The sequence below is a fragment of the Grampus griseus genome (assembly GCF_964374135.1).
Source record: "Grampus griseus genome assembly, chromosome: 11".
Lineage (NCBI taxonomy): Eukaryota > Metazoa > Chordata > Mammalia > Artiodactyla > Delphinidae > Grampus > Grampus griseus.
In genome coordinates this window covers 44,984,317-45,007,362 of record NC_139005.1, presented here as the reverse complement: position 1 = coordinate 45,007,362, position 23,046 = coordinate 44,984,317, and the positions used below count along the sequence as shown (strand labels likewise).

The window sequence follows — 23,046 nt, the reverse complement described above, 5'->3', positions numbered from 1 at the left end:
GGGAAGCGCAGGGACGCGGTAGTGTGCAGAACCACGGCGCCCTGCCTTCAGGAAGGTCACTGCCTGGTGGAGGAGACGTAAATTAATCAAACAGTCTCACAACTTCGTGTAAAACTACAACAGCAGACGTTCTGAGAGTAAACTTCTGGGAATATGAGATGTGGAACAGGGAAGCCGATTTAAGCTTAGAGCTGGGATAGGGTTTTTCACTTCTCCAGGTACCAGCGCGAGGAGGGAGTGGTCCTGCATCCGGAGGATCAGTGCTTCAGAAAAGCCAGGCCTGGGTTGGGGATGGGGGTGTTGGAAACGTCCTCACCGTTGCCCGCGGGGCCCGGCGGCGGCGGTCCCTGGGCCGCGCGGGGGTTGGAGGTGGGGTCGAGGGTCCCGGGTAGCGCGAGGGCCGGGCGGGGAAGCGGAGAGGGCGCGAGGGGTGAGGGCGGCCGGAGGCTCGGCAGCTTTGGCCCGCTGACCTCGCGCCCGGCCCCGCCTTGAGGGGGCGCTGCCTCCTCCTGGGCGGCTGGGGGCGCTGCGGCCGAGCGGCGGGGGGCGGTGCCTCCTCCGGGACGGCGGGGGGCGCTGCGGGCCGGGCGGTGGGGGCGGCCCGGGCCGGTGCGGCGAGCGGCGCGGCGGATGGAGAGTCTGGCCGCGGCCGGCGGCGCCGCCTCCTTGTCGGGCCGGGCACGGCGGGCCGGGGCCTTTGTGTGAGGCGGCGGCGGCGATGGTGCTCGAGCCCCGCGGAGCCGGGTAAGCGCGGCCCGGCCGAGGGCTGCCCCGGCCGAGGCCCGACCCCCATCCCGGCCTTTCTCTCGCTCTCGCTTGGCTCCCTCCTGCCCGCTCCCCTCGGCCGGACCCATCCTCCCCGGCCGCGCGCCGACCCTGGCCGGCCCCGCCGCCTATCCCCTCGATCCCCATCCGACCCCGCTCCCCGCCGCCACCCCCTGTCCCCGCCCGAGGTCGCCCTGAGGAATTCCCCCGCTGTCTGGGGAGGGACCGAAGTGCTCGATGCCTCCCAGATGGAGTGCCCCAGCCAGATCCAACGCCCTTCCTCTCGGATTCGACCCTCCAGAGGGGAGACGGCGGCGCCGCGGGATTGTTGGGGTGCCTTCTCCGAAGTTCCGAATCCGTCCCCTCCCACTGCCCGCTTGGGCTTCCCGGTGTCCGGACCTACTGACCGCTGATGTGTGGCCACCAGGGCCCGGGAGATGCTTGGCTGGTACCCAGCAATGCTCAGAAGCTTCCTGGGCCCCAGAAAAAGTTGGGAGTTAGTCGAATGTGGGTCTGTGTTGCCCAGGGCAAGTCGTGAGGCCGAGAGAGAAGGCAACTAGTTTGTCTTCTTTGTGGCGGGCAGGACTCAAAAAGGGGAAAAAGTGGTACTGAGCAAGCCTTTAGGAGTTACCTATGTAATTAGATGCCTTCTTATGGCATCAGGTATATATCTCTTACTTCTGGTCAACATAAGCATAAATCCTGAAAAGGGTGGGAAGAAAAATTGAAGCATATTTAGGTAATATTAAATGCCACAGTGGTGTTCTGCTTTGCTTTACTTCTCTGGTGTCTGAGTGTTTTAACTTCATCCACAGCATACAGAGAATGTGATAGAGCAGTATCTGAATGGCTCTGGGCTATGGAGAGACAAGAGGGGAGGCAGGTAGCATAGGTAGGGAGAGATGGGAACTCAAGAATAAGCAAGAGATTTTTTTACGGCCTGAACGATCACAGCAATGATAGGAAACTAAAGCGTAGAGCATCCTTATCTTGTCCCCAACAGCTAATGGAGCTTGATAATTGTGTTCAAGTATGTATATGGCATTTGGCATCATAAGCGAAGAGAATATACTCAGTGAGATAGGAAAGCCTGGATTCAGGAAGAAATTAGGCATTTAATATGAGAAAAATTAGAACCAGTTGCTCTGGTAATGAAGTATAAGATTGTGTCGAGAGGATGCTTCTGGCTTGGCTTTAAGGCACTAGCTTCTGTCCACCCAGGCCTACAGCTTCTCTTACTCTTAAAGACCAACCCATCAGATTTTTTTCAATAGTTTTGGATTTTGTTGTGACAACTCTTGTCTTTGGGAGTATGCAGGGAGAGAGGTCACTGCCCTGTCACTTTTGCTGTCCTTGCCCCGAGCAGAATGGAGCAGGTGTCTGTCCATTCACTCTTGCTCTCCGCCCAGGGCTTGGAAACGTGCAGACTGGTGGTATTTCGTCCTGCAGAACTCCTCACCGGCAGGGGTGTGTTTGGCCATCCACCTTTTCCTTTTGCTGTCCACAGATTAACCGTGCTGATAGGGAGGCAACGTCATAGGAGCTGCTAAGATGGGCATGAGGATCAAACTGCAAAGCACCAACCACCCCAACAACCTGCTGAAGGAACTCAACAAGTGCCGGCTCTCCGAGACCATGTGTGATGTCACCATCGTAGTGGGGAGCCGCTCCTTCCCAGCCCACAAAGCCGTGCTGGCCTGCGCAGCTGGCTACTTCCAGAACCTCTTCCTGAACACTGGGCTTGATGCTGCCAGGACCTATGTGGTAGACTTCATCACCCCCGCCAACTTTGAGAAGATTCTGAGCTTTGTCTACACGTCAGAGCTCTTCACGGACCTGATCAACGTTGGGGTCATTTACGAGGTAGCTGAGCGACTGGGTATGGAGGATCTCCTCCGGGCCTGTCACTCCACCTTTCCTGACCTGGAGAGCACTGCTGTGGCCAAGCCCCTGACCAGCACCAGTGAGAGCCACTCCAGTACCCTGAGTTGTAGCTCAGCAGAACCAGCCCATCCCCTTGGAGAACTCAGGGGTGGGGGGGAGCACTTTGGTCCTGATCGAAACTATGCGTTGCCTAGTGATGCTGGAGGAAACTATAAAGAGGAAGAGAGAAACGTTACCAGTGACACTAACCATAGCCTGCCTCTGCCGCAGCAGCCACTGCCGCCAAAGACAGAAGACCATGATGCCCCTGCTCCGTTCACGTCCGTTCCCAGTGTGGTGACCCAGCCAGTCCTAGGCGCTGTCGGCATGGGCGTCCAAACCAGCACAAGGTCCTGCCAGCCATACAAAGTCCAGAGCAATGGAGACTTCAGTAAAAACAGTTTCTTCACCCCTGACAATGCCATAGACATCACCACTGGGACCAACTCCTGTCTGAGCAATAGCGACCACTCCAAAGACCCGAGCTTTGGGCAGATGGCTGAGCTCCAGCTGGAGGACCTGGGGGATGAAGACTTGCAGTTTGAAGACCCCACCGAGGAGATAGGCACAGCCGAGGAGGTGATTGAGTTGAGTGATGACAGTGAGGACGAGCTGACTTTTGGAGAGAGTGACAGCCGAGAGAATAAGGCCATGCCCTGCCAGGTATGCAAGAAAGTTCTAGAGCCCAACATTCAACTGATCCGACAGCATGCTCGGGACCATGTGGACCTGCTGACCGGCAACTGCAAGGTCTGTGAGACCCACTTCCAGGACCGAAACTCCCGGGTGACCCATGTTCTGTCCCACATTGGTATTTTCCTCTTCTCCTGCGACATGTGTGAAACTAAGTTCTTTACCCAGTGGCAGCTGACCCTCCACCGACGGGATGGAATATTTGAGAACAACATCATCGTCCACCCCAACGACCCCCTGCCTGGGAAGCTGGGTCTCTTTTCAGGGGCAGCCTCCACAGAGCTGCAGTGTGCTGCCTGCGGGAAGGCATTGGCCAAAGATTTCCACGTGGTCCGGGGCCACATCCTTGACCATCTGAACCTGAAAGGCCAGGCCTGCAGCGTCTGTGACCAGCGCCACCTTAACCTCTGCAGCCTCATGTGGCACACACTCTCCCATCTCGGTATCTCAGTCTTCTCCTGCTCTGTCTGTGCGAACAGCTTTGTGGACTGGCCTCTCCTGGAGAAGCACATGGCTGTGCACCAAAGCCTGGAAGACGCCCTCTTCCACTGTCACTTGTGCAGCCAGAGCTTCAAGTCGGAGGCTGCCTATCGCTACCACGTCAGCCAGCACAAATGCAACAGTGGCCTTGACGCACGGCCTGGTTTGGGGCTACAGCACCCAGCTCTCCAGAAGCGGAAGCTGCCGGCTGAGGAGTTCCTGAATGAGGAGCTGGTGCTGCAGGGCCAACCCGGGAATAGCAAGTATAGCTGCAAGGTGTGTGGCAAAAGGTTTGCCCACACGAGTGAGTTCAACTACCACCGGCGGATCCACACGGGCGAGAAGCCGTACCAGTGTAAGGTGTGCCACAAGTTCTTCCGAGGCCGCTCGACCATCAAATGCCACCTGAAGACGCACTCGGGGGCCCTCATGTATCGCTGCACGGTCTGTGGCCACTACAGCTCCACCCTTAACCTCATGAGCAAGCACGTCGGCGTGCACAAAGGCAGCCTCCCGCCTGACTTCACCATTGAGCAGACCTTCATGTACATTATCCATTCCAAAGAGGCCGAAAAGAACCTGGACAGCTGACTGGGTCCCAGCAGAGCCAGGGGGAGCTCCCAGGCAGCAGCCAGGACGTTGGTTTTCTAATGGCTGTTGGTCCCTCCCCAGCTGAAGTTACAGTTTTGCCTTGCTAGGAGTTCTGTTCTGTCCTGTGTTGAAAGAAGAAGAAAGAAGAAATAGCACATGAACACTGTTACTGTTTTTGAGAACAACGGCCCTATATCATGTTTACCTCCTTACCTGTTCTTGCCCATGGAGGGCTGTGTTTTTGATTCTTTTGAGGCTGGTTTTGGGATCTCGTCAGGCAGTTGGTGTCAACTAGATCCCCTTCCCCAGCCGCTCGAGTTTTAGTTTACTGATAGGTTTTATGCTGCTAAGGATCCAACCAACAGCCTCACTGAACAGAGGAAGTGGAGAGAGGTTTTCACCGTGGGTATTACTGCCAGACCTCCAACCGGGACAACCAGCTATGAGAGAGATTTTGGGAATGTGGTCATTCAGAAAAGACTGGTCAGCAGGGCAGCTCACCTCAGGTGCCAGTCCCAGCCCTCAGCAGGGGAAAGGGGTCAGGGATGGAGGGTCCTGCTTGTTCCATGGCTCGAATCTGCTGATTGGACAGTAAAATCTCTTGGCAGCTAGATCCAAACTGGGGACAAAGCATTCTGTTTAGGTCAGAAGGCTTTGGGATGAATCCTTGCCAGCCAGAAGAGGTGTCCTGCAGTGCCGCCGGAAGTGGCAGCCTGGATGGACAGGAAGGGAGGTTTTCTCTTTTCTCCTCAATTCCAAAGAAACACAATTTTATGGAGTGATGGCCCGGGACGTCAGGCCTTCCCTGTGGGCAGAAAGGACAGGGAGCCGCTTTGATGTAATCCTCTGTCATCTGGCCACGTCCATCGACCTTGAGTTTCCTGGTGGAGAGGTGGGGATGTCTCTGAAGCAGCAGCCTTGCCTTAATTTACATCCAGTCTCCCACCTAGAAGTGTGTTTGGCCTGTAGCGTAGATGAGAAGACCCCATGAGGTGGAGTGGTGGACTGTGAGCCCTTCAGGATTAAAGGGACCCGAGTAACTGGTGGTTTGTAGCGGGATGTGTGTCTGTCTGTCCCAGTCAGGTAACCTGTTGTTAATACTTTGTGCTAACTGGGCCAGAGCTTTGGCAGCTCCCATTTGACCTGCTGGAATTTATCCTGATCTGTCATTGTGTCGCCACCAGGGGGCGCTATTGACCAGCAGCTGGTTCAGGCCCTCCCTAGGTGACTCGGGAATGGGTCTGCCCAGTCCTGGGGTGCTGGTTGGCTCCGTTCTTAGTTGCCTTTTTGAGGGGTCTTACCCAAAGAAGGCTTGAGGGAGAGGGTCCTCGGATCTCACATCTCACAAGGTGGCACCTCAGTAACCCATACTACCTCACCTGCTCAGGCGAGCTCTGGGGGTCCCTGGCCTCGGCCCTGATACAGCCCCTCGTGGGACTCAGCAGCACCCCAGGCTGTTTTACAAGCAAGTGGTTTTAATTAACTCACAAGGCCTTTTTGGACATTAATATTTATTTATTTTTGTTTTTGTATACATATTACCCAGCATCTCTTGGATAAGAGACTTCAGGAAAATGAGCTTCTCCCCAGCAAGTAGCCATATTCCAGGGGACAATCCTGGCCAGATATTTGGGAAACAGGGGCTAAAACTAGGGGAGAACAGGTCAAGCCTTTAAACAAGCAAATTCTTTTCTTTCTCTCCAGATAGTCTCTTGCAGAATAGACCCAGGGAACCATTTAGGTAATGGATGTACATTCTAGAAAGTTGAGGCTTGTTAAATCCCTAGGCCTTCCATCCCCTTTCCGTCCTCTGATTGAGTAGGTTGGGCACTGGGTTGAGGGGATCAAGTCACATGAAGGACCTTTTTGCATATTTTCTCATCCTTCCTAAAGTTGGGAAGCTATAATAAGACATACAAATAAACCAAAGCTCTGTCCCTGTTGGACCTGCTGCCTCTCTCCCCAGCCCTAAACTGATAAAGCCCCCGAGTTTGTGTGCATGGCTCTCTGGTGGGGTGACCATTACATGAAGGGACTTGTCAAGTGGCCACCTTTCACCATCTGAATCCAACTACTTAAATGTTCCCCTGGGACATTCTTGTCAGAAAGCAGTGCTGACACTTCTTCCCTGACTGACTGCTCCCTTTCTTCCCACGCTGACCATTAGGCGATTAAGAAGGAAGGTGTGTAAAAGACTACAGTCACCTATCTGCTAAGCTTTTCAAGCCTGAGCAGTTTCTCGCAGATTGTTGGTGAGGACTGAGTTTTGAAGGGCCGGATCTGAGAGTGGGGATGCTCACTGGGACCCAGCCAGGTAGCTGAGAATGGATCAGTATGCTGGAGAAACCCTCTTCCTTAACAGAGGATATCATGGGTGCTGGGTAGTCTGTATACTTAACCTGAAACTGTGAAGTTTTCCCTTTTCGCCAGTAAACCAAAAAGCAAGTCCCTGAAACTTTGCCCCTGAAACACTAAACAAGAAACTGCACCCCCTGATCCTCCTGAGGCAAAGTGGTCAGCCAGGGTGGCCCGGCTGGTTGCAGTCAGACATGTAGCAGGTCAGTAGCTCATGAGGCTCATTGACCAAACCCTGTTCCCCTGCGTGTCCCCCGTGTTCGCACCTCAACCCTTCCTCTGTTTGGAGTCATGTTTGCTGCCTCTGCCACCAGCTCACCCTTTTCTGCACTGTTTTACTTGAAACACTATATTGTGGCAAAGGGTGCTCTAGGATACCTGGTGGAAGGTATTAATTGTATTTTGAATTTAAAATTTTTTCAACTGTTCTTTGGATTTTCTTGCCCTCTCTGCCCTGGAGCCCAGTTTAGCACTGTCTCCTGCTGTATTGTTCCAAAGTTCTGTTTGATCCTTGAATGTCTCTTCTTCTCCCTTTTCTCCCTTTTTCTTGTTCTGTACTCAGGACCAGCTACATAATTTACAGAGCCCTTTGTTTAAAAATTATTAAGAATTTCAAGATGGCGACTAGAGCATTAAAGCAAACACGAGGCCATTCCCAACTCTTTTCCTGAGGGAAAACGGTGATACTCTAATGGCACACTGTAAACAGCTGCTGTGACCAGAGGAAGGGATCAGTATCCTGGTGCTCCTCTGGCCCATCCACGGCTCACTGATGCCACAGCACCTGCTGGGAAGCTCTGCTGTACCCTGGTATTTGGTCCTAAATTTTAAGACTCCGTGGAGTCACTCTAGTTCATGGCTAGTTGGGAAGAAAGGAGGTGGGGGTGGGGGGTCAGGAAATGGATAAAAATTCTTTCTGACTTTCTTCTGCTCTGTCAGTACCCTTTTGTCTCTAGGATAACCTTTGAGCTTAAATACCTTCTCCCCAGTCAGGTTTTGCTGCTGGTGGATTTTCTTCCTCTTCTGGCCACCTGCTGTGCCCTAGTCCCCAGACTACTCAACTTAGGAAGTGAATTTAAATTCCTTCATAGATGGGCATGATTTTGGTGGCATGGAAGTGGGCTGTGTGGAGAAATCTGCCCATGTGGGAGTCCCCACGTGTCCTTTTCCCTAAATCCTGCGCTGAATGAATCAGGAAGCAGGGCACACAGCGTTGATTTCAACGTGATAACTCATGGTAAACTTAACATCAGAATGAAAAGGAAACTTTTACCTTGGATGTTTCTTTAACACCCTTCCCCTGTCGAGTCCACCCTCCCCTCCCACCTCTACTAGCTAAATCTCTTTTGAAACCAAGAAAAATTGTTGACGTCTTAACTCCTTCCATTAAATTAATAAGTACTGACCTCCTAATATTTAAGTGTTTACTATCTATTGCTGTAAAGTTTTGTATATTTTGTAAACTTTTTCCCCCAAATAGTAGATGTCTAAAATCGTTGTACATCTGATTCTTTTATATTCCATTGTTCGGCACAAAGTGTGGTTTTTATTTAGAATAAAAAAAGGAAATTTGAAATGGGAATTCTTTTCTTATTTACTGTGATCGTGCTCATCCCTCAGGGTTCAGAGGATCTGGGCCTCCACCCTTTCAGTAGCAGGATTCTGCTCAGCAGGTGCCAGCACTCTTTCAGGTGCACATTTTCCTTTCCTGTAGCTGGAATTCCCCGGACTTGATCTGTTTTTAGTGGAAAATTAACTCAATGGCCCAGCCTTTTCAGAGGGACCATCTCTGGGGGAATCTTCTGTTGGCCCAGAGAGAGCAGTGGGACTCTGCTAATGTCTGGGTGGACCAGAGCTTTGGCCGCAGGTTGTCTTGCCAGCGCCATTTAATTCACCACGACGTGATATGTCAGAGTGGAGAGAGGCAGATTCAGAGAAGGGGGCGGAGGTTCGGCATGATTTCATGAGGTTGGTAACAAATGTCCCCCCACAGAGAAGAGACAGGCCTCTCTAGAAGTCAGGGTGCGATGTGGTCCATTTGGTCTCAGAGCACACTGCTTGGGCCCAGGCCCCCATCAGTGCACTGCAAATGTAGAGCAGAGGGCCTTGCTGCTGTCGGCACACGCGTTCTCCTCTCAGGCCCTAAGGAAGTATTTGTGCCGCCAGGGTGGTCACTGGTTGCCAAAATGGAGTCCACAAGAAGAGAAGATGTTGGGAAAGTGGCCTCAGGTAATCTGGGGTGTGACAGAGATGTAAAACTGGGTTTCCTTGAGACAACTTCTGGACCCTGAGTCAGAGGGGCCAGTGATAAGGGCATTGGGTCTGGGCTGGGTTTTTATGTGGGCACAAGTGAGGAAAGTCTTTCTAATACATTCTGTGCCTTGTTAGGTCAGCCCTTACTGCAGCGCCAAGTCACAGCCCAAACTCCCCTGGCTGAGAAAGGTTTCAGGTCTGCGCCACCAAGCAGCTGTTTGAAGCGTTAAGACTCTTAAAAAAAAAGAAAAGAAAAGAAAAGGCCCTTTTTCAGGTTTGGGCCCAATGAGCAGGGGGAGTTAGACACAGATTTCCCTCTGTGCTCCTGACAAACGGGTTCATACACCGCTGGAGCACATGTTTAATGCATCTGGTGAATACAGTCTCAGATTTCTAAGTGCAGAGGAGATGGTGCTCTAGGTCAGCGAGTGGTTATTCCAAGTTAAACATTCCTGACATACTGAGCACTTGAGCAGGACAGAAGGTCTCAGTGAGTGTGTCCACAAACCTCTCGTTCTCCACAGGCAGGATGGAGAGGCGGAGGGCTCGGCACTGGTGGGCTGGGACCTGCTCGTAGGCTCTACTTCAGTCAGAGTGCTTCACGGACGTGGTCCTAGTTTCCCAAACTGATAAATGAGCCCTTTCCAGAAGACCTCCTTGTTAACAAGAGGACTTCTTTTCCTGTCTATAGGACAAGTGTTAATAGAAGTTGCTGGACAGGAAAATTATGAGACGACTTGGCCAGGAAGAAAGAAGTCTGAGGGTGAGACCTGACTTAGGAGAACACCAGAACTCTGCCCTGTGGCAGAATTGGAAGATTTCCACTTCCCCACCCCGTGCAGGGGCAAAGGCTGAGGGACAGAGCACTTGTCAGTGCCTCCTGCTGCCTGTCCCGAAGTCTGCTCCCAGAGTGGATGTCTTGATATTTTCCTATGATCTGGAGAGAAAGGGAGGGACTGAGGGTAGAAGTCTGGAAACCTGCTAGACCCAGAGCTGGGGGAAGATGGGCTACGAGGAGCGTGGACTCTGGGACAGCGCCTCTGCTTTGGGGGGAGGGGATCAGGATGGACGAAGGGGAGAGTATCAGCAAGGAAATGGAGCCCTTTCCTGCATGGTGGGGGTGGAGAATCCTCGAGCCGGCCCAGCTGCAGGGTGCCTGTCTGAGACCTCAGCTTCACCCCGCCCCTGCTGTCCCCACCGCCCACCCCCTCCATTTATCATCACACTGAGGATGCACTGCTAGAAAACAGCCTCCTGAGGCCTCCTGGCTCCTTGGCCTCTGGCCTCTTGTCCCTGTAGCCTACATGTGTGCTAGGAGATCAACAAGCACAAACACAAAAGGAAAGTTGTGTGGGGTTCCTGTGGAGCTCACTCTTTCCGGCCAGCGTGGTTTCTGAAACGGGTGCGTCTGGTTTCCGCTGAGCATCTCTTTAGCTTCAGCTCCCTTCCCAGTCCCAGCTTGCAGTGCAGACTTTTTCAGAGATCCAGAGTCATGTCTGTCTCTATTCTTTATTTCTCCTTTTCCCCTGCGTGTCTCCCTTCGGCACAAGGACCGTGTCGAATGGTACAACGCCAAGGACCCGTTCCCTCTCCCTCCCTGCCTCCCACCCCATCCCCCAACTTCAATATTTTAAGACATACTCAAAATTCGGCCATGAGGGCTCTGACCCTCTCCCCCTGCCCCCCACCCCCACCCCCGATCTCTCACCTACACTTCCAGCTTTCTACTTGGCTGGTAGAGGAGACTGGAATCTTCCTCAGCTGGCTATAAGAGCCCGAGGAGCAGAGGTGGGTGGGGTGTCTGCTGCCTGGAAGTTCAGGCTTGGGTGGTGGCGGGGGCTGGCTGCAGGGGGCTGGCTGCCCTCCTTGGTGATGACGATGGAATGCTGGGTGGAGGAGGAGGAGGAGGAAGCATGTCTGCCCTCCCTGGCCTGGACCTTGGGAAGGTAATGGACCACAGCGTTGAGCAGCCGGCCCCGGAAGCTCGGGCTGAGAAAGTTGTACAGGATGGGGTTGACGACGCAGTGCAGCATGGAGAAGCAGTCAATGATGTCGTAGAAGAAGTAGAGCAGGTGGGCCAGATAGCAGTGGAGGGAGATGTGGGTCCCGTGCAGTGTGATCAGCAGCAGGGTCACATGGTAGGGCAGCCAGCAGGTGACAAAGACGGCAATGTAGGCACACACCAGCAGGCAGTGGCGCCGGCCCTCAGGCTGTCCCGCCCGCCGAAGCCGGCAGGCCGTCAGCACGTTGAAGACCGCAATGAGAGGGAAGGGCAGCAGGAAGCCCAGGACGGTGGTGGACAGGGCCACCGCCAGGGCCCATGTGCTGTACGTTTCAAAGGGCGCCATGAAGAGGCACATGGGCTCAAAGCTCTCCACCAGCCGTATGTGGACCACCTCGGGCAGCGGGATGAGGGCCGAGAGGACCCAGACCCCGGCGCACACGGCCCGCCGCCCTCGATGCTGGTGGCGCTGCCAGGAGGGAGAGGCGTTGGTGAGGGTGACGTAGCGGTCGATGCTGAGGCACACCAGGAAGAAGATGCTGCTGTACATGTTGGCAAAGTAGAAGTAGTGAGTGAAGCGGCAGGAGAAGCTGCCCCAGAGCCAGGTGTAGTCCAGCGTGACCTCCAGCATCCACACGGGCAGGGACAGGACGATGCCCAGGTCGGCGATGGCCATGTTGAGGACGTAGAGGCGCAGCAGCCCTGCGCGGGCCGCCCCGCGCCAGTTGACGCAGATCACCAGCAGGTTCTCCACCAGCCCGACCACGAAGACAGCCAGGTAGAGCACGAACAGGGCCACTCGCTTGGTGCTCTCGCTGAGCTCCATGTGGCACTCGGGCAGGGTGTGGTTGAAGAAGTGGAGCAGTTCCGTCCAGTTGTGGATCTCTCCCGCCTCGCTGGCGGGCGCCACGCTGGGCCCCGGGGCCGACATGAGGACCAGCAAGTGCCTAGTGGGGAGAAGGGAGGGTTGGAAGAGAGGGGAGGCCTCGAAAGCAGCCTGGTGTTCCCAAGGCCGCAGGCCACGGGGGCCAGGGGGCTTCGGGGAAAGATCCTGCGTCTGAAGAGGCAAGAAAGGGAAGTGTAACATTCAAACCGTGAATAAATAGCACACGGCTCACTGCCGGCTTTAACCCACGAACACAAATATTTTGTTAAGGGGTCTCAGTGGTGGGAGAGACCAGAGGCCAAACGCCTTCTCCCCGGCCCGGCCAGTCCCGCCCTCCTCCAGCCCAGGTGGGCTCAACCTCCACTTCTCTCCTGGCGCTTCACCCTTTGGCCCTTTCACACAGGCCTTCCTTAGGGGCTCTTGCTCTGTCTTGCTATTTGGGCCTTGTGTATGGGACACACATACACAAACACAGGCACAGACACACACACTTCCAGTTCATCCCTGGGAACATCTGTGGATCGTGCAGGGAAGCCAATCGTCTCCAAACTCCACTGCCTTCTTCCCTGAGAGAGGGCAACACTCACCTGAGTTTCCCTGTTGGGAGCACCTCCGGTCCTGGAGGGCCGGCAGGTCTGGACTGCTGTGGAGCTGCGGGGAGGCTGGAGGGACCGTGGCCGTGGGGCTGGCTTTGCTGCGGGCTTCAGGGCCGCCCTTCTCATCCGGGAAGCAGTATCACTGGCTGAGGCTCTGTGGGAGAGGGTCGGGGTTTTTCCTGCCTTCCCCCAATCCAGTTAGAGGGGAAGTCACAGCAAAACATCCAGTGTAGCGGTGACAGGGAGGAGTCAGGCTGCAAGCGTTAAATTCCAGACTCCTGTGGCTGTGTGAATTTACCTCTTTAAGCCTCAGTTCTCTCCTCTGCAAAATGGGACAGCAATAGTATCTACTAATACGGGTGTCTGTGAGAATTAAATGAGCCATCAAAGTGACGTGCTAACGCTTTACGTATGTATGTGTTTTCCACCCGATAAATGGGATTGGCATCCCACTCTCCCCTGTCTGTCTTGATACCTACTGAAGCAGAACTGGATGGGAGTGGGAGGGCTAAAATAAATCTGAAAATTATTCAGACGTAATCACTCTGGCTCTTTTGCTGAATGGCCACCCCTGCCATTCCCCCAGCCTTCACTTTGTGATCTGAGGTGAGAATCTGGAGAGAGAGGTAGACTGAACGTGGGTGGGGAAGGGGCCGTGTTGAGCTTCGGGGAGACTCCTGGATGGGGAGGGGAAGGAGAACAGCATTCTCCCCCCTACAGCTCATACTGCTCTGGCCAAGTGTGGAGGAGAGAGAGAGGGAGAGAGAGAGAAGACAGACACCAGGCTTCTCTCTCCCTCCAAGCCAAGGGGAAGGCTTGGAGCCCCTGGATTTGTGTTGTTGGTGAGCATCGTGTCAGCAGAGCATCCTGCTTCTCAGAGCTCTTTCACCTCAGTTAGTCATTTGATCCCTGAGGTACCTCTGCGGGGAGGGAGGATGGGCTTCCTTATCCAGAGACGTTGCCTGTCTCACACAAGCCACACAGCAGCAGCAAAAAGAGAGCAGAACCTCCTGGAGCTGGGCCCATGTTTTGTAGGCTGTAGGGCCAGGGGTGTGCTGGCTGGAGGGGATTAAATTTAATCGAGGTGAGATCCCTATGACAATATTAACTATTTTAGAGTTTACAATTCAATGGCATTTAGTATTCACGTTGTTGTGCAACCACCACTTCTATCTAATTCCAAAATATTTTCATCACCCCAAAAGAAAACACCACACCCATTAAGCATGCAGTCTCAGATCCCCTCACCCCTCAGCCCCTGGCAGCCACCTGGTAACCACCCTTCTGCTTCCTGTCTCTGTGGATTTACCTATTAAGGGTATTTAATATCAGTCAAATCATGCGTGTGACCTTTGTGTCTCTTTTTTTTCACTTAGCATAATGTTAAAAAATTTTTTTATTGAAATATAGTTGATTTACAATGTTGTGTTAGTTTCTGGTGTATAGCAAGGTGATTCAGTTTTATATATATATATATATATATATTCTTTTTCATATTCTTTTCCATCATGGTTTATTATAAGATATTGAATATAGTTCCCTATGCCATACAGTAGGACCTTGTTGTTTATCTATTTTATATACAGTGGTTTGTATCTGCTAATCCCAAACTCCTAATTTATCCCTCCCCCACTGCCTTTCCCCTTTGGTAACCATACATTTGTTTTCTATGTCTGTGAGTCTGTTTCTGTTTTGTAAATAAGTTCATTTGTATCATATTTTAGATTCACATGTGATATCATATGGTATTTATCTTTCTCTGTCTGACTTACTTCACTTAGTATGATAATCTCTAGGTCCATCCATGTTGCTGCAAATGGCATTATTTCTTTCTTTTTTATGGCTGATATATATATATATATATATACACACACACACACACCACATCTTCTTTATCCATTCATCTGTCAATGGACATTTAGGTTGCTTCCATGTCATGAGTATTGCAAATAATGCTATGAACAGTGGGGTGCATGTATCTTTTCAAATTATTATTTTTGTCTTTTCCAGATATATGCCCAGGAGTGGGATTGGTGGATCATATGGCAACTCTATTTTTAGTTTTGTAAGGAAACTCCATACTGTTTTCCATAGTGGCTGCACCAATTTACATTCCCACCAACAGTGTATGTAGGAGGGTTCCCTTTTCTCCACATCCTCTCCGGCATTTGTTATTTGTAGACATTTTTTTTAACATCTTTATTGGAGTATAATTGCTTTACAATGGTGTGTTAGTTTCTGCTTTATAACAAAGTGAATCAGTTATTCATATACGTATGTTCCCATATCTCTTCCCTCTTGCGTCTCCCTCCCTCCCACCCTCCCTATCCCACCCCTCACGAAGCACTGAGCTGATCTCCCTGTGCTATGCAGCTGCTTCCCACTAGCTATCTATTTTACGTTTGGTAGTGTATATATGTCCATGCCTCTCTCTCACTTTATTTGTAGACTTTTTAATGATGGCCATTCTGACTGGTGTGAGGTGATACTTCATTGTAGTTTTGATTTGCATTTCTCTGATAATTAGCAATGTTGAGCATTTTTCATGTGCCTATTGGCCATCTGTATGTCTTTTTTTTTTTTAAGGATTTTTATTTATTTTTAAAAATGTATTTATTTATTTTTGGCTACGTTGGGTCTTCGTTGCTCTGCGCAGGCTTTCTCTAGTTGCGGCGAGTGGGGGCTACTCTTCGTTGCAGTGTGAGGGCTTCTCATTGCGGTGGCTTCTATTGTTGCAGAGCATGGGCTCTAGGCGCATGGGCTTGGTAGTTGTGGCTCGCAGGCTCTAGAGTACAGGCTCAGTAGTTGTGGCACACAGGCTTAGTTGCTCCGTGGCATGTGGTATCTTCCCGGACCAGGGCTCGAACCCGTGTCCCCTGCCTTGGCAGGCGGATTCTTAACCACTACACTACCAGGGAAGTCCCTGTCTGTCTTCTTTGGAGAAATGTCTCTCTCAGTCTTCTGCCCATTTATTATTATTATTTATTAGCCGTGCCATGCAGCATGTGGGATCTTAGTTCCCCCACCAGGGATCGAACCCATGACCCCTGCATTGGAAACACAGAGTCTTAACCATTGGACCACCAGGGAAGTTCCCTTCTGCCCATTTTTTGATTGGGTTTTTGTTGTTGTTATTAAGTTGTATGAGCTGTTTGTATATTTTGGAAATTAAGCCTTTGTTGGTTGCATCATTTGCAAATATTTTCTCCCATTCTGTAGGTTGTCTTTTCATTTTGTTTATGGTTTCCTTTGCTGTGCAAAAGCTTGTAAGTTTGATTAGGTCCCATTTGTTTATTTTTGCTTTTATTTCTATTGCCTTAAGAGACTGACCTAAGAAAACATTGCCACAATTTATATCAGAGAATGTTTTGCCTGTGTCCTCTTCTAGGAGTTTTATGGTGTCCTATCTTAACATTTGTCTTTAAGCCATTTTGAGTTTGTGTGTGTGTGTGTGTGTGTGTGTGTGTGTGTGTGTGTATGGTGTGAGGGAGTGTTCTAACTTCATTGATTTGCATCACTTAGCATAACATTTTTGAGGTTCATCTGTGTTGTAGCCTGTATCTGTGCTTCACTCCTTTTTGTGGCTGAGTAATATTCCATTGCATGGATATACCACATTTTGTTTATCCATTCAAGGAGGGGATTTTTTAAAAGTCTGCTAATTGACTTTTTAAATTGTAGTAAAATAAACGTAACATCAAATTTACCATTGTGGCTATTTTAAAGTATACAGTTCAGTAGCATTAAGTGCATTCACATTGTTGAGCAACCATCACCACCAACCATCTCCATGGAAGGGAATATTTTTAATTTTCAGTTTTCTTAAGGCCTCCTCTAGAAAAACTGTTTCTCTACTCATGACACTTCTGACACCAAATGTGTAGAGTTTTCTCCCCCAAACCAACCAGTTTTCCAACTCTCCAGACATCAAATGGGTGTTCTGTAATTTAATTCAATTCTGACACCAACCACCTGGAGTTAGTGTCCAACTCCACAGGTTTAAGGGCTCAGTCTCACAAGATTTTCCTTACTTTAGATGCAATCAATGGGTTCCCCTAGGTACCCACACTTCTGTCCAACATGACTGCAAAGACAGGTGTTCCCACAACCCCCCTCCTGGCAATTTTGATAGTTTGCTTCTGCTTATGTTTTCTGTTTTATTATAAAGGATACAAATGAACAACCAGATAAAGAGGTACATAGGGTAAGGTCTGTCCTTGTGGAGTTGGAATGCACCACCCTCCTGGCACTTGGATGTGTTCACCAACCCAGAAGTTCTCTGAACCTCATAGTTTAGGAAATTTTTTTTTTTTTTTTTGCGGTACGCAGGCCTCTCACTGCTGCGGCCTCTCCCGTTGCGGAGCACAGGCTCCGGACGCGCAGGCCCAGTGGCCACGGCCCATGGGCCCAGCCGCTCCACGGCATGTGGGATCCTCCCAGACTGGGGCACGAACCCGCGTCCCCCGCATCGGCAGGCGGACCCTCAACCACTGTGCCACCAGGGAAGCCCAGTTTAGGAATTTTAATGGCGGCTTCATCACATAGGCGTGATCAATTATTAAGTTAATCTCCAACCCCATTCTTCTTTCCAGAGGATGGTGGGAGTGCAGCTAAAAGTTCTAAGCTTCTAATCAAGACTTGGTCTTTCTGGTGATCAGCCCCACCCTGAAGCCTTCCTGGAGCCCACCAAGAGTCATCTCATTAGAACAAAAGACATTCCTATCACCCAGGAATTTCCAAGGGGTTTAGGAATTCTGTGTAAGATGCTCCTATCACTTGCATCACTCAGGAAATTACAAGAGTTTTAGGAGCTCTGTGTGAGGAACTGGGAGCAGAGACCAAATATTTATTATGTCACACTTCCACTCACACATCAGATCACTCCTAGGTCAAGAAATCTGTCATGATGAGCTGTGACGAAGTAAAATGTGTGTGTGTGTGTGTGGTCTGCCATGCCTTGCCCGACCAGGGATCGAACCCAGGCCCCCAGCAGTGAAAGCGCTGAGTCCTAATCACTGGACCACCAAGGAATCCCTAAAATGTGGGTTACCTTGATTTTTCAGACAGTTCTACTCTCTCTGTTTAGGATCTCAGTTTCTATCCTATGGCTATCTCTTTTCAGTAAGGAGCCTTCTGAGAATTTTCACTTCCTTCTCCATGCCTTTGACCCATGCAGATGGAGGCTCTACTGGACCAAGCACCCGCCAGAAAAAACCCTAGTTCTGCCTTCTATTCTCTCCACAGGGACCACACATTCTGACCCATGGTCATTTCCCTTCCTCTCAAGACTGCATTTTACTGGCTCAGTCCTGGGTCTCTGAATCTTCTACCCAGGACCTTCTCCCTCCCACGTGGAGACGTCACCCCCTGCCGCCTTACCTCCACCTGCTCCCAGCCCTCCCCCCGCCCGCCCCCACCTCCCAATGTGTATTTGCAGCAAGAGGAAGTGATGGTGGCTCCTTCTGGCAGAGGCACAGAGGGAAAGCTGCCCCCTCAGGAAGGAATGAGTGATAACTCTGCAGTTTTCATGTGGGTGTTTTTCTTTGGAGGGAGGAGGGAGGCAGCTGGAAAGAGAGACTGGAAGGAAGGGAAAGAGGGAGGGGCAGGATCCCAGGCTCCTTGCCAGCCTGGGCAGGAGGAGGGGGGCAAACAGCTTTGCTCCAAGCAACAGGAGCAGCAGCAGCAAAACAATTCCTGGAAATTTACTCTTTTTCCTTCCTCTCCCTCCCCCCCATTTTTCCCCCCCAAAATATAGACAAGATATTGTAATCACAATCAGAAAGGAAGGAAGGTACCAGGAAGGAGTTATTGGAAGACACAGATAAAGGCAGGCAGCTTCTCAGGGTTGGGAGGGCCAAGAGCTTGTGCCTGGACCCTGGAGGAAGGGGTGGGGTGAGCTGTTCCAGGAATTGCCCCACTTGTCCGGCTCGTGTGGCAAAGGACCCTACTTTGTGTGCGAGGGCAGGTGGACTGTGGACAGGTCAAGGCTGAGGAGTTTGACAACCATTGTCCTTCCTTCCCCAGCCTGAGCTTCCAGAAGCTCACTGAGTGCAGAAGACAAGTCCAGCCTCGGAAGTTGCTCTGACCTCCTGCCATGGCTTTGCCCCACACCAGGGACGCAGCCTTGTCTACCCAGGAACACCAGACAGGGAGCTCCCCAGGCTCCCCAAAGATGGATGTGGCCCAGTGACCCTATCCTTGCTCTGCTCGGCTCTCCCCTGCTCCCTCACTCATCCCGGAGACAGTAGAGAGAACACTAGCTTGGGGACCAGACCTGCCTTTGACACCTTGTCCCACCACTTGGTAGCTGTGTGACTTTGGGCAAGTCGCTTTATCTTCCTGAGCCTCACTTTCTTTATATGTAAAATGAGGATAATGGTGCCTCCTTGCAGGATTACTGTGTGAGATACATGACATTGTATATGTAAAGTGCTTGGCATAAACATGCCCCGTGTTCTGCTTCTTGGAGATGAGGAGGGAGAAATCCCTTTTTTGTGGAATTGACCTTGAGATCCTCTCCCTAGTCCCACCGACACTAACCATTTTTTTTTCTCTCTGAACTGGATCAACACCAGCTTCCTCTTTTATTTAGTATCTGACATTCTGTTTCTTACACAGAAGGTCAAGAACCACAAATGCCACTATGAATCACCACAGAAGAGATGGAGTAACAGTGAGAGCTCACAGCTATTACAGTTACATTTGCCAGGCATGACTGCAATGTGCTTTCCAAGTATCACCTCATTTAATCCTGGCAACAACTCAATGAGGTGTGGGTTCTATTGTAGACAAGGAGACTGAGGCACAGAGAGATTCAACAACTCGCCTGAGTCTCTCTGCTAGTAGTTCAGTAAACTCTTACTGCAGGGATTCTTGACCTGGATGCTGGCACCTAATGGCTTTAGGTGGTCTGTGAACTCACCGAAAATTAGGTACAAAATCCTGCCTGTTGTGTTGTCATTTTTATGGGGCTTCGAGCCTTCCTTGGGTGCTCAAAGGGGTCCATGATGGGGCTTCCCTGGTGGCGCAGTGGTTAAGAATCCACCTGCCAATGCAGGGGACACGGGTTCGATCCCTGGCCCGGGAAGATCCCACATGCCACGGAGCAACTAAGCCCGTGCACCACAACTACTGAGCCTGCGCTCTAGAGCCCATGCTCGGCAACAAGAAAAGCCATGACAATGAGAAGCCTGAGCACAGCAACGAAGAGTAGCCCCCGCTCGCCTCAACTAGAGAAAGCCCATGCGCAGCAACGAAGACTCAACACAGCCAAAAATAAAAACAAATAAATAAATGTATTAAAAAGAAAAGGGGTCCATGATATACAAAAGGTTAAAAATGAACACCCTAGTAGAAGAGCTTCTCATGGATAGGGGCTAGGATGAGAAAATGGGGTAGGACCAACACTTCCATGAAGCGGACTGAGCCCTGGGAGTTCTGGGATATTTCTTGGTTGGGGGAGAAGCCCCCTTTATGGAGGCTGAGAGATGTGTGGGATGATCTAGGGAAGCGCTTGAGAAAGGGAAGATGAGTTGCCTTTTCTCCCAGCCCTTATCCTTCCACAAGATGAAGGACAACTGTTTCCTCTCATGGTTTCCCTCTTGGGAAAGTGTGTGTGGGGATGTGCACATTAGTCTGAGGAAGAGGAATCTTGGAGAGACTGAAAGAGACTGGAAGGTCCCTGGGTACCATTACCCCAGGGAAAATCGGCCCCACCCAGCAGCCTCCTGGAAGGCCTCAGTATTCCGCCCCACCCCTTCACTTTTCCATACCTCCCCTTTCTGTTCCTCACTCAGATTCCCCCACCTCCTGACCCGAAGCACCTTCCCCGGGTCTCCGTAGATGTGCTAACATTCCCTTTCTGATTGCAGATTTATTGTTTCTACTGACTCATCTTGAGCACCTAATGTGTGCTGCACAGAAATTCCCCTTGAATTTTCCGGTGCTTCCTGAGGGCCCAACTTCCTAAAGTTTCACTATTTTGATGACAACATATGGATTCTTAGACTCCTGGAGAGCTGGAGCAGAGAGGACTCACTGAAGTCATCTGGATTCCCCTCCCCCATTATAAAGATGCGGGAGACGGAAGCTTCAGGGAATTTCATCTTGTCAGACAAGGTAAGAAATGCAGGGGAGGGACTTCCCTGGTGGCGGAGTGGTTAAGAATCTGCTTGCCAGTGCAGGGGACACGGGTTCGAGCCCTGGCCCGGGAATATCCCACATGCTGTTGGAGCAGCTAAGCCCGTGCGCCACAACTGCTGGGCAACCCCCTCGCCACAACTAGAGAAAGCCCGCACACAGCAACGAAGACCCAATGCAGCCAAAAATAAATAAATAAAAATAAATTTATTTAAAAAAAAAAAGAGGGCTTCCCTGGTGGCGCAGCGGTTGAGAGTCCGCCTGCCGATGCAGGGGACACGGGTTCGTGCCCCGGTCCGGGAAGATCCCACATGCCGCGGCTGGGCCCGTGAGCCATGGCCGCTGAGCCTGCGCGTCTGGAGCCCGTGCTCTGCAACGGGAGAGGCCACAGCAGTGAGAGGCCCGCGTACCGCAAAAAAAAAAAAGAAATGCAGGGGAAAAGGATTTTGCGGTGATCATTCATTCATCTCTGTCAGATGCTAGGCACTGCCAGGTCCTGGAAATACAAGAAGATGAGACTCAGCCCTTGCCCTCGGGGGAATCTGAGGCAGCAATTCTCTAGAATTCAGCACACACAGCACAGTCCGTGTGGCTTCATTAACATGAAACCATTGCTTCAGGCTTAACCTGGAACTTCTGGATTTCACTAAATTCAGAAGTCACTAAAGAGGGTGAACAGGAAAATCTTGAGGACTCCGTGCCAGAGAGCCTGGAGGCAGGTTGGCCAGCCAACATCGTGCCGTTTCTCTTCCCCCAGACAATGACTATTGAGCCATTTTGTATCCCCGTGGGGAAAGGTATTCAAGAGGGTTGGGCCCACCTCCGGGAGTCCCCTCCAGAGAGTCAGGGAAGAGTGGACTGATTAGGACTCTGGTTTCTGCTAGCACCTCCTGAAGGACACAAACCACTGCTGCTTCCTGTAGCTCCCTTCAGGAGCCGGTCGCACTGGAGGGAGAACCGCAGTGACAAAAGTGTCCTCCTCCTCAAAGTCCCTCGGAGCCTCAGCATGCCTCAACCCCATCCCAGTTTTTTTCTCCTGGGGGGCGAGGCAGGTCCAGTTGGTGACCTGAGCAGGGACTGGAGCCCAGTCCATCAGAGGCCACAAGGGTGCCAGTGGGTAGGCACCCCACTCATCATAATTCTACCCCCTTTAACAAATGGTATTCACCACCACACCATGAAAGCCCCTGCATGCACAGCTGTTCTGGGGTCCAGCCTCTGGTCCTTTCCTTAGTCTCCTGAGGGGGCAGCTCCCTCCTCCTCTCCATCATAACCCTGATACAAACCGAACTAACACCTTTCCAATTATTGGGCTTTACAGCCCACGCTGCCTGGGGGGAGGTTCGCACAGCCCATCCCATGATCCCCGTTCAAGTCAGTCTTTTCTCAGTGTCTGAATGGTCTGGATTCGGGGTGTGGTGCCGGGCAGGGCAGGGCCTCACTCAGCACAGGAGGGGCAGAGGGCAATGTAGCTGGGCACCCAGGGCTGTGGGCAGGGCATCTTCACAGAGTGAAAGGGGAACAACTGTTAGACCAGCTTTGTGTGAGTCCTTCCAACAACTGGCCCGGCATCTGGGAGACGTCTCACCATTGCGTGTGTCGCCCCCATTCCCTTCTTGTCCCCTCTCCTTGCCTCTGAGATCAGACACCCCCGCTGTTCTCCTGAACACCTTTCTGGCCCAGGGAACCTCTTCACCAGGAGAGACCTTATTCTCGTTTGCCTTCCCCTTCTAATCCTAGAGAGGCTGAGAGGGACTTAGTCTTTCAGGAGTGAATTCTGGGAGCTGAGCCAGAGGAGGAGACCAGGCTCAGAGGCTAAGCCAGCTGCCCAAGGTCACACAGCTGGTTGGCAGCAGAGCTGGGTTTTGAAGCCACTTGTGTCTTGATTCCATGTTTATTCCCTATGTAAGAATCTCCAGTAGGTCAGGAAGACCCGGGTCCCACCCTTGAGCAGAAAAAGTAAAGAAATCAGCCCTTAACCATGAGACCTGAGATATAAGTGTTCCAATGTGTGTGCGGGGGGGTGGTGGGGGAGAGGAGAGGTGGGCAGGAGGAAACAGGGAGGAGTGGGGAACCAGGAAAAGGTGGCTGGGAAAAAAAAGTATTCTCATCCTCAAGGCGTTGTTTTGGAAATGCAATGATGTCTATTAGAAATGAATTAAGTGTACTAAAAATAAACATGCAAATTGAGGCCAGAATCAATAATAGTCACTAAAGAGGGTGAACAGGAAAATCCTGAGGACTCCATGCCAGAGAGCCTGGAGGCTGGTTGGCCAACCAACATTGTGTGTGTTCTAAGTCCTCCTGTCTCGACACTAGCCAGACTCGAGTTTCACCCCAGCCTGCCTGTGTCTGTCCCCTGC

The 23,046-nt window shown here is 51.5% G+C and overlaps 2 protein-coding genes across 2 annotated transcripts; one reads left to right on the top strand and one right to left on the bottom strand.

The window, feature by feature from the left end:
* Positions 1-643: 643 nt before the first annotated feature.
* On the top strand, positions 644-4,930 carry ZBTB39 (zinc finger and BTB domain containing 39). Its single transcript, XM_082666560.1, has 2 exons — positions 644-744; positions 2,273-4,930. The coding sequence occupies exon 2, from the start codon at positions 2,317-2,319 to the stop codon at positions 4,450-4,452; it is 2,136 nt and encodes a 711-aa protein (XP_082522686.1). The 5' UTR covers positions 644-744; positions 2,273-2,316; the 3' UTR covers positions 4,453-4,930.
* A 5,855-nt stretch (positions 4,931-10,785) lies between these two features.
* ACKR5 (atypical chemokine receptor 5) lies at positions 10,786-12,673 on the bottom strand. The gene is made up of 2 exons (XM_082666358.1): positions 12,536-12,673; positions 10,786-12,009 (listed from the first exon to the last, which is right to left on the bottom strand). The coding sequence occupies exon 2, from the start codon at positions 11,991-11,993 to the stop codon at positions 10,818-10,820; it is 1,176 nt and encodes a 391-aa protein (XP_082522484.1). The 5' UTR covers positions 11,994-12,009; positions 12,536-12,673; the 3' UTR covers positions 10,786-10,817.
* Positions 12,674-23,046: the final 10,373 nt, after the last annotated feature.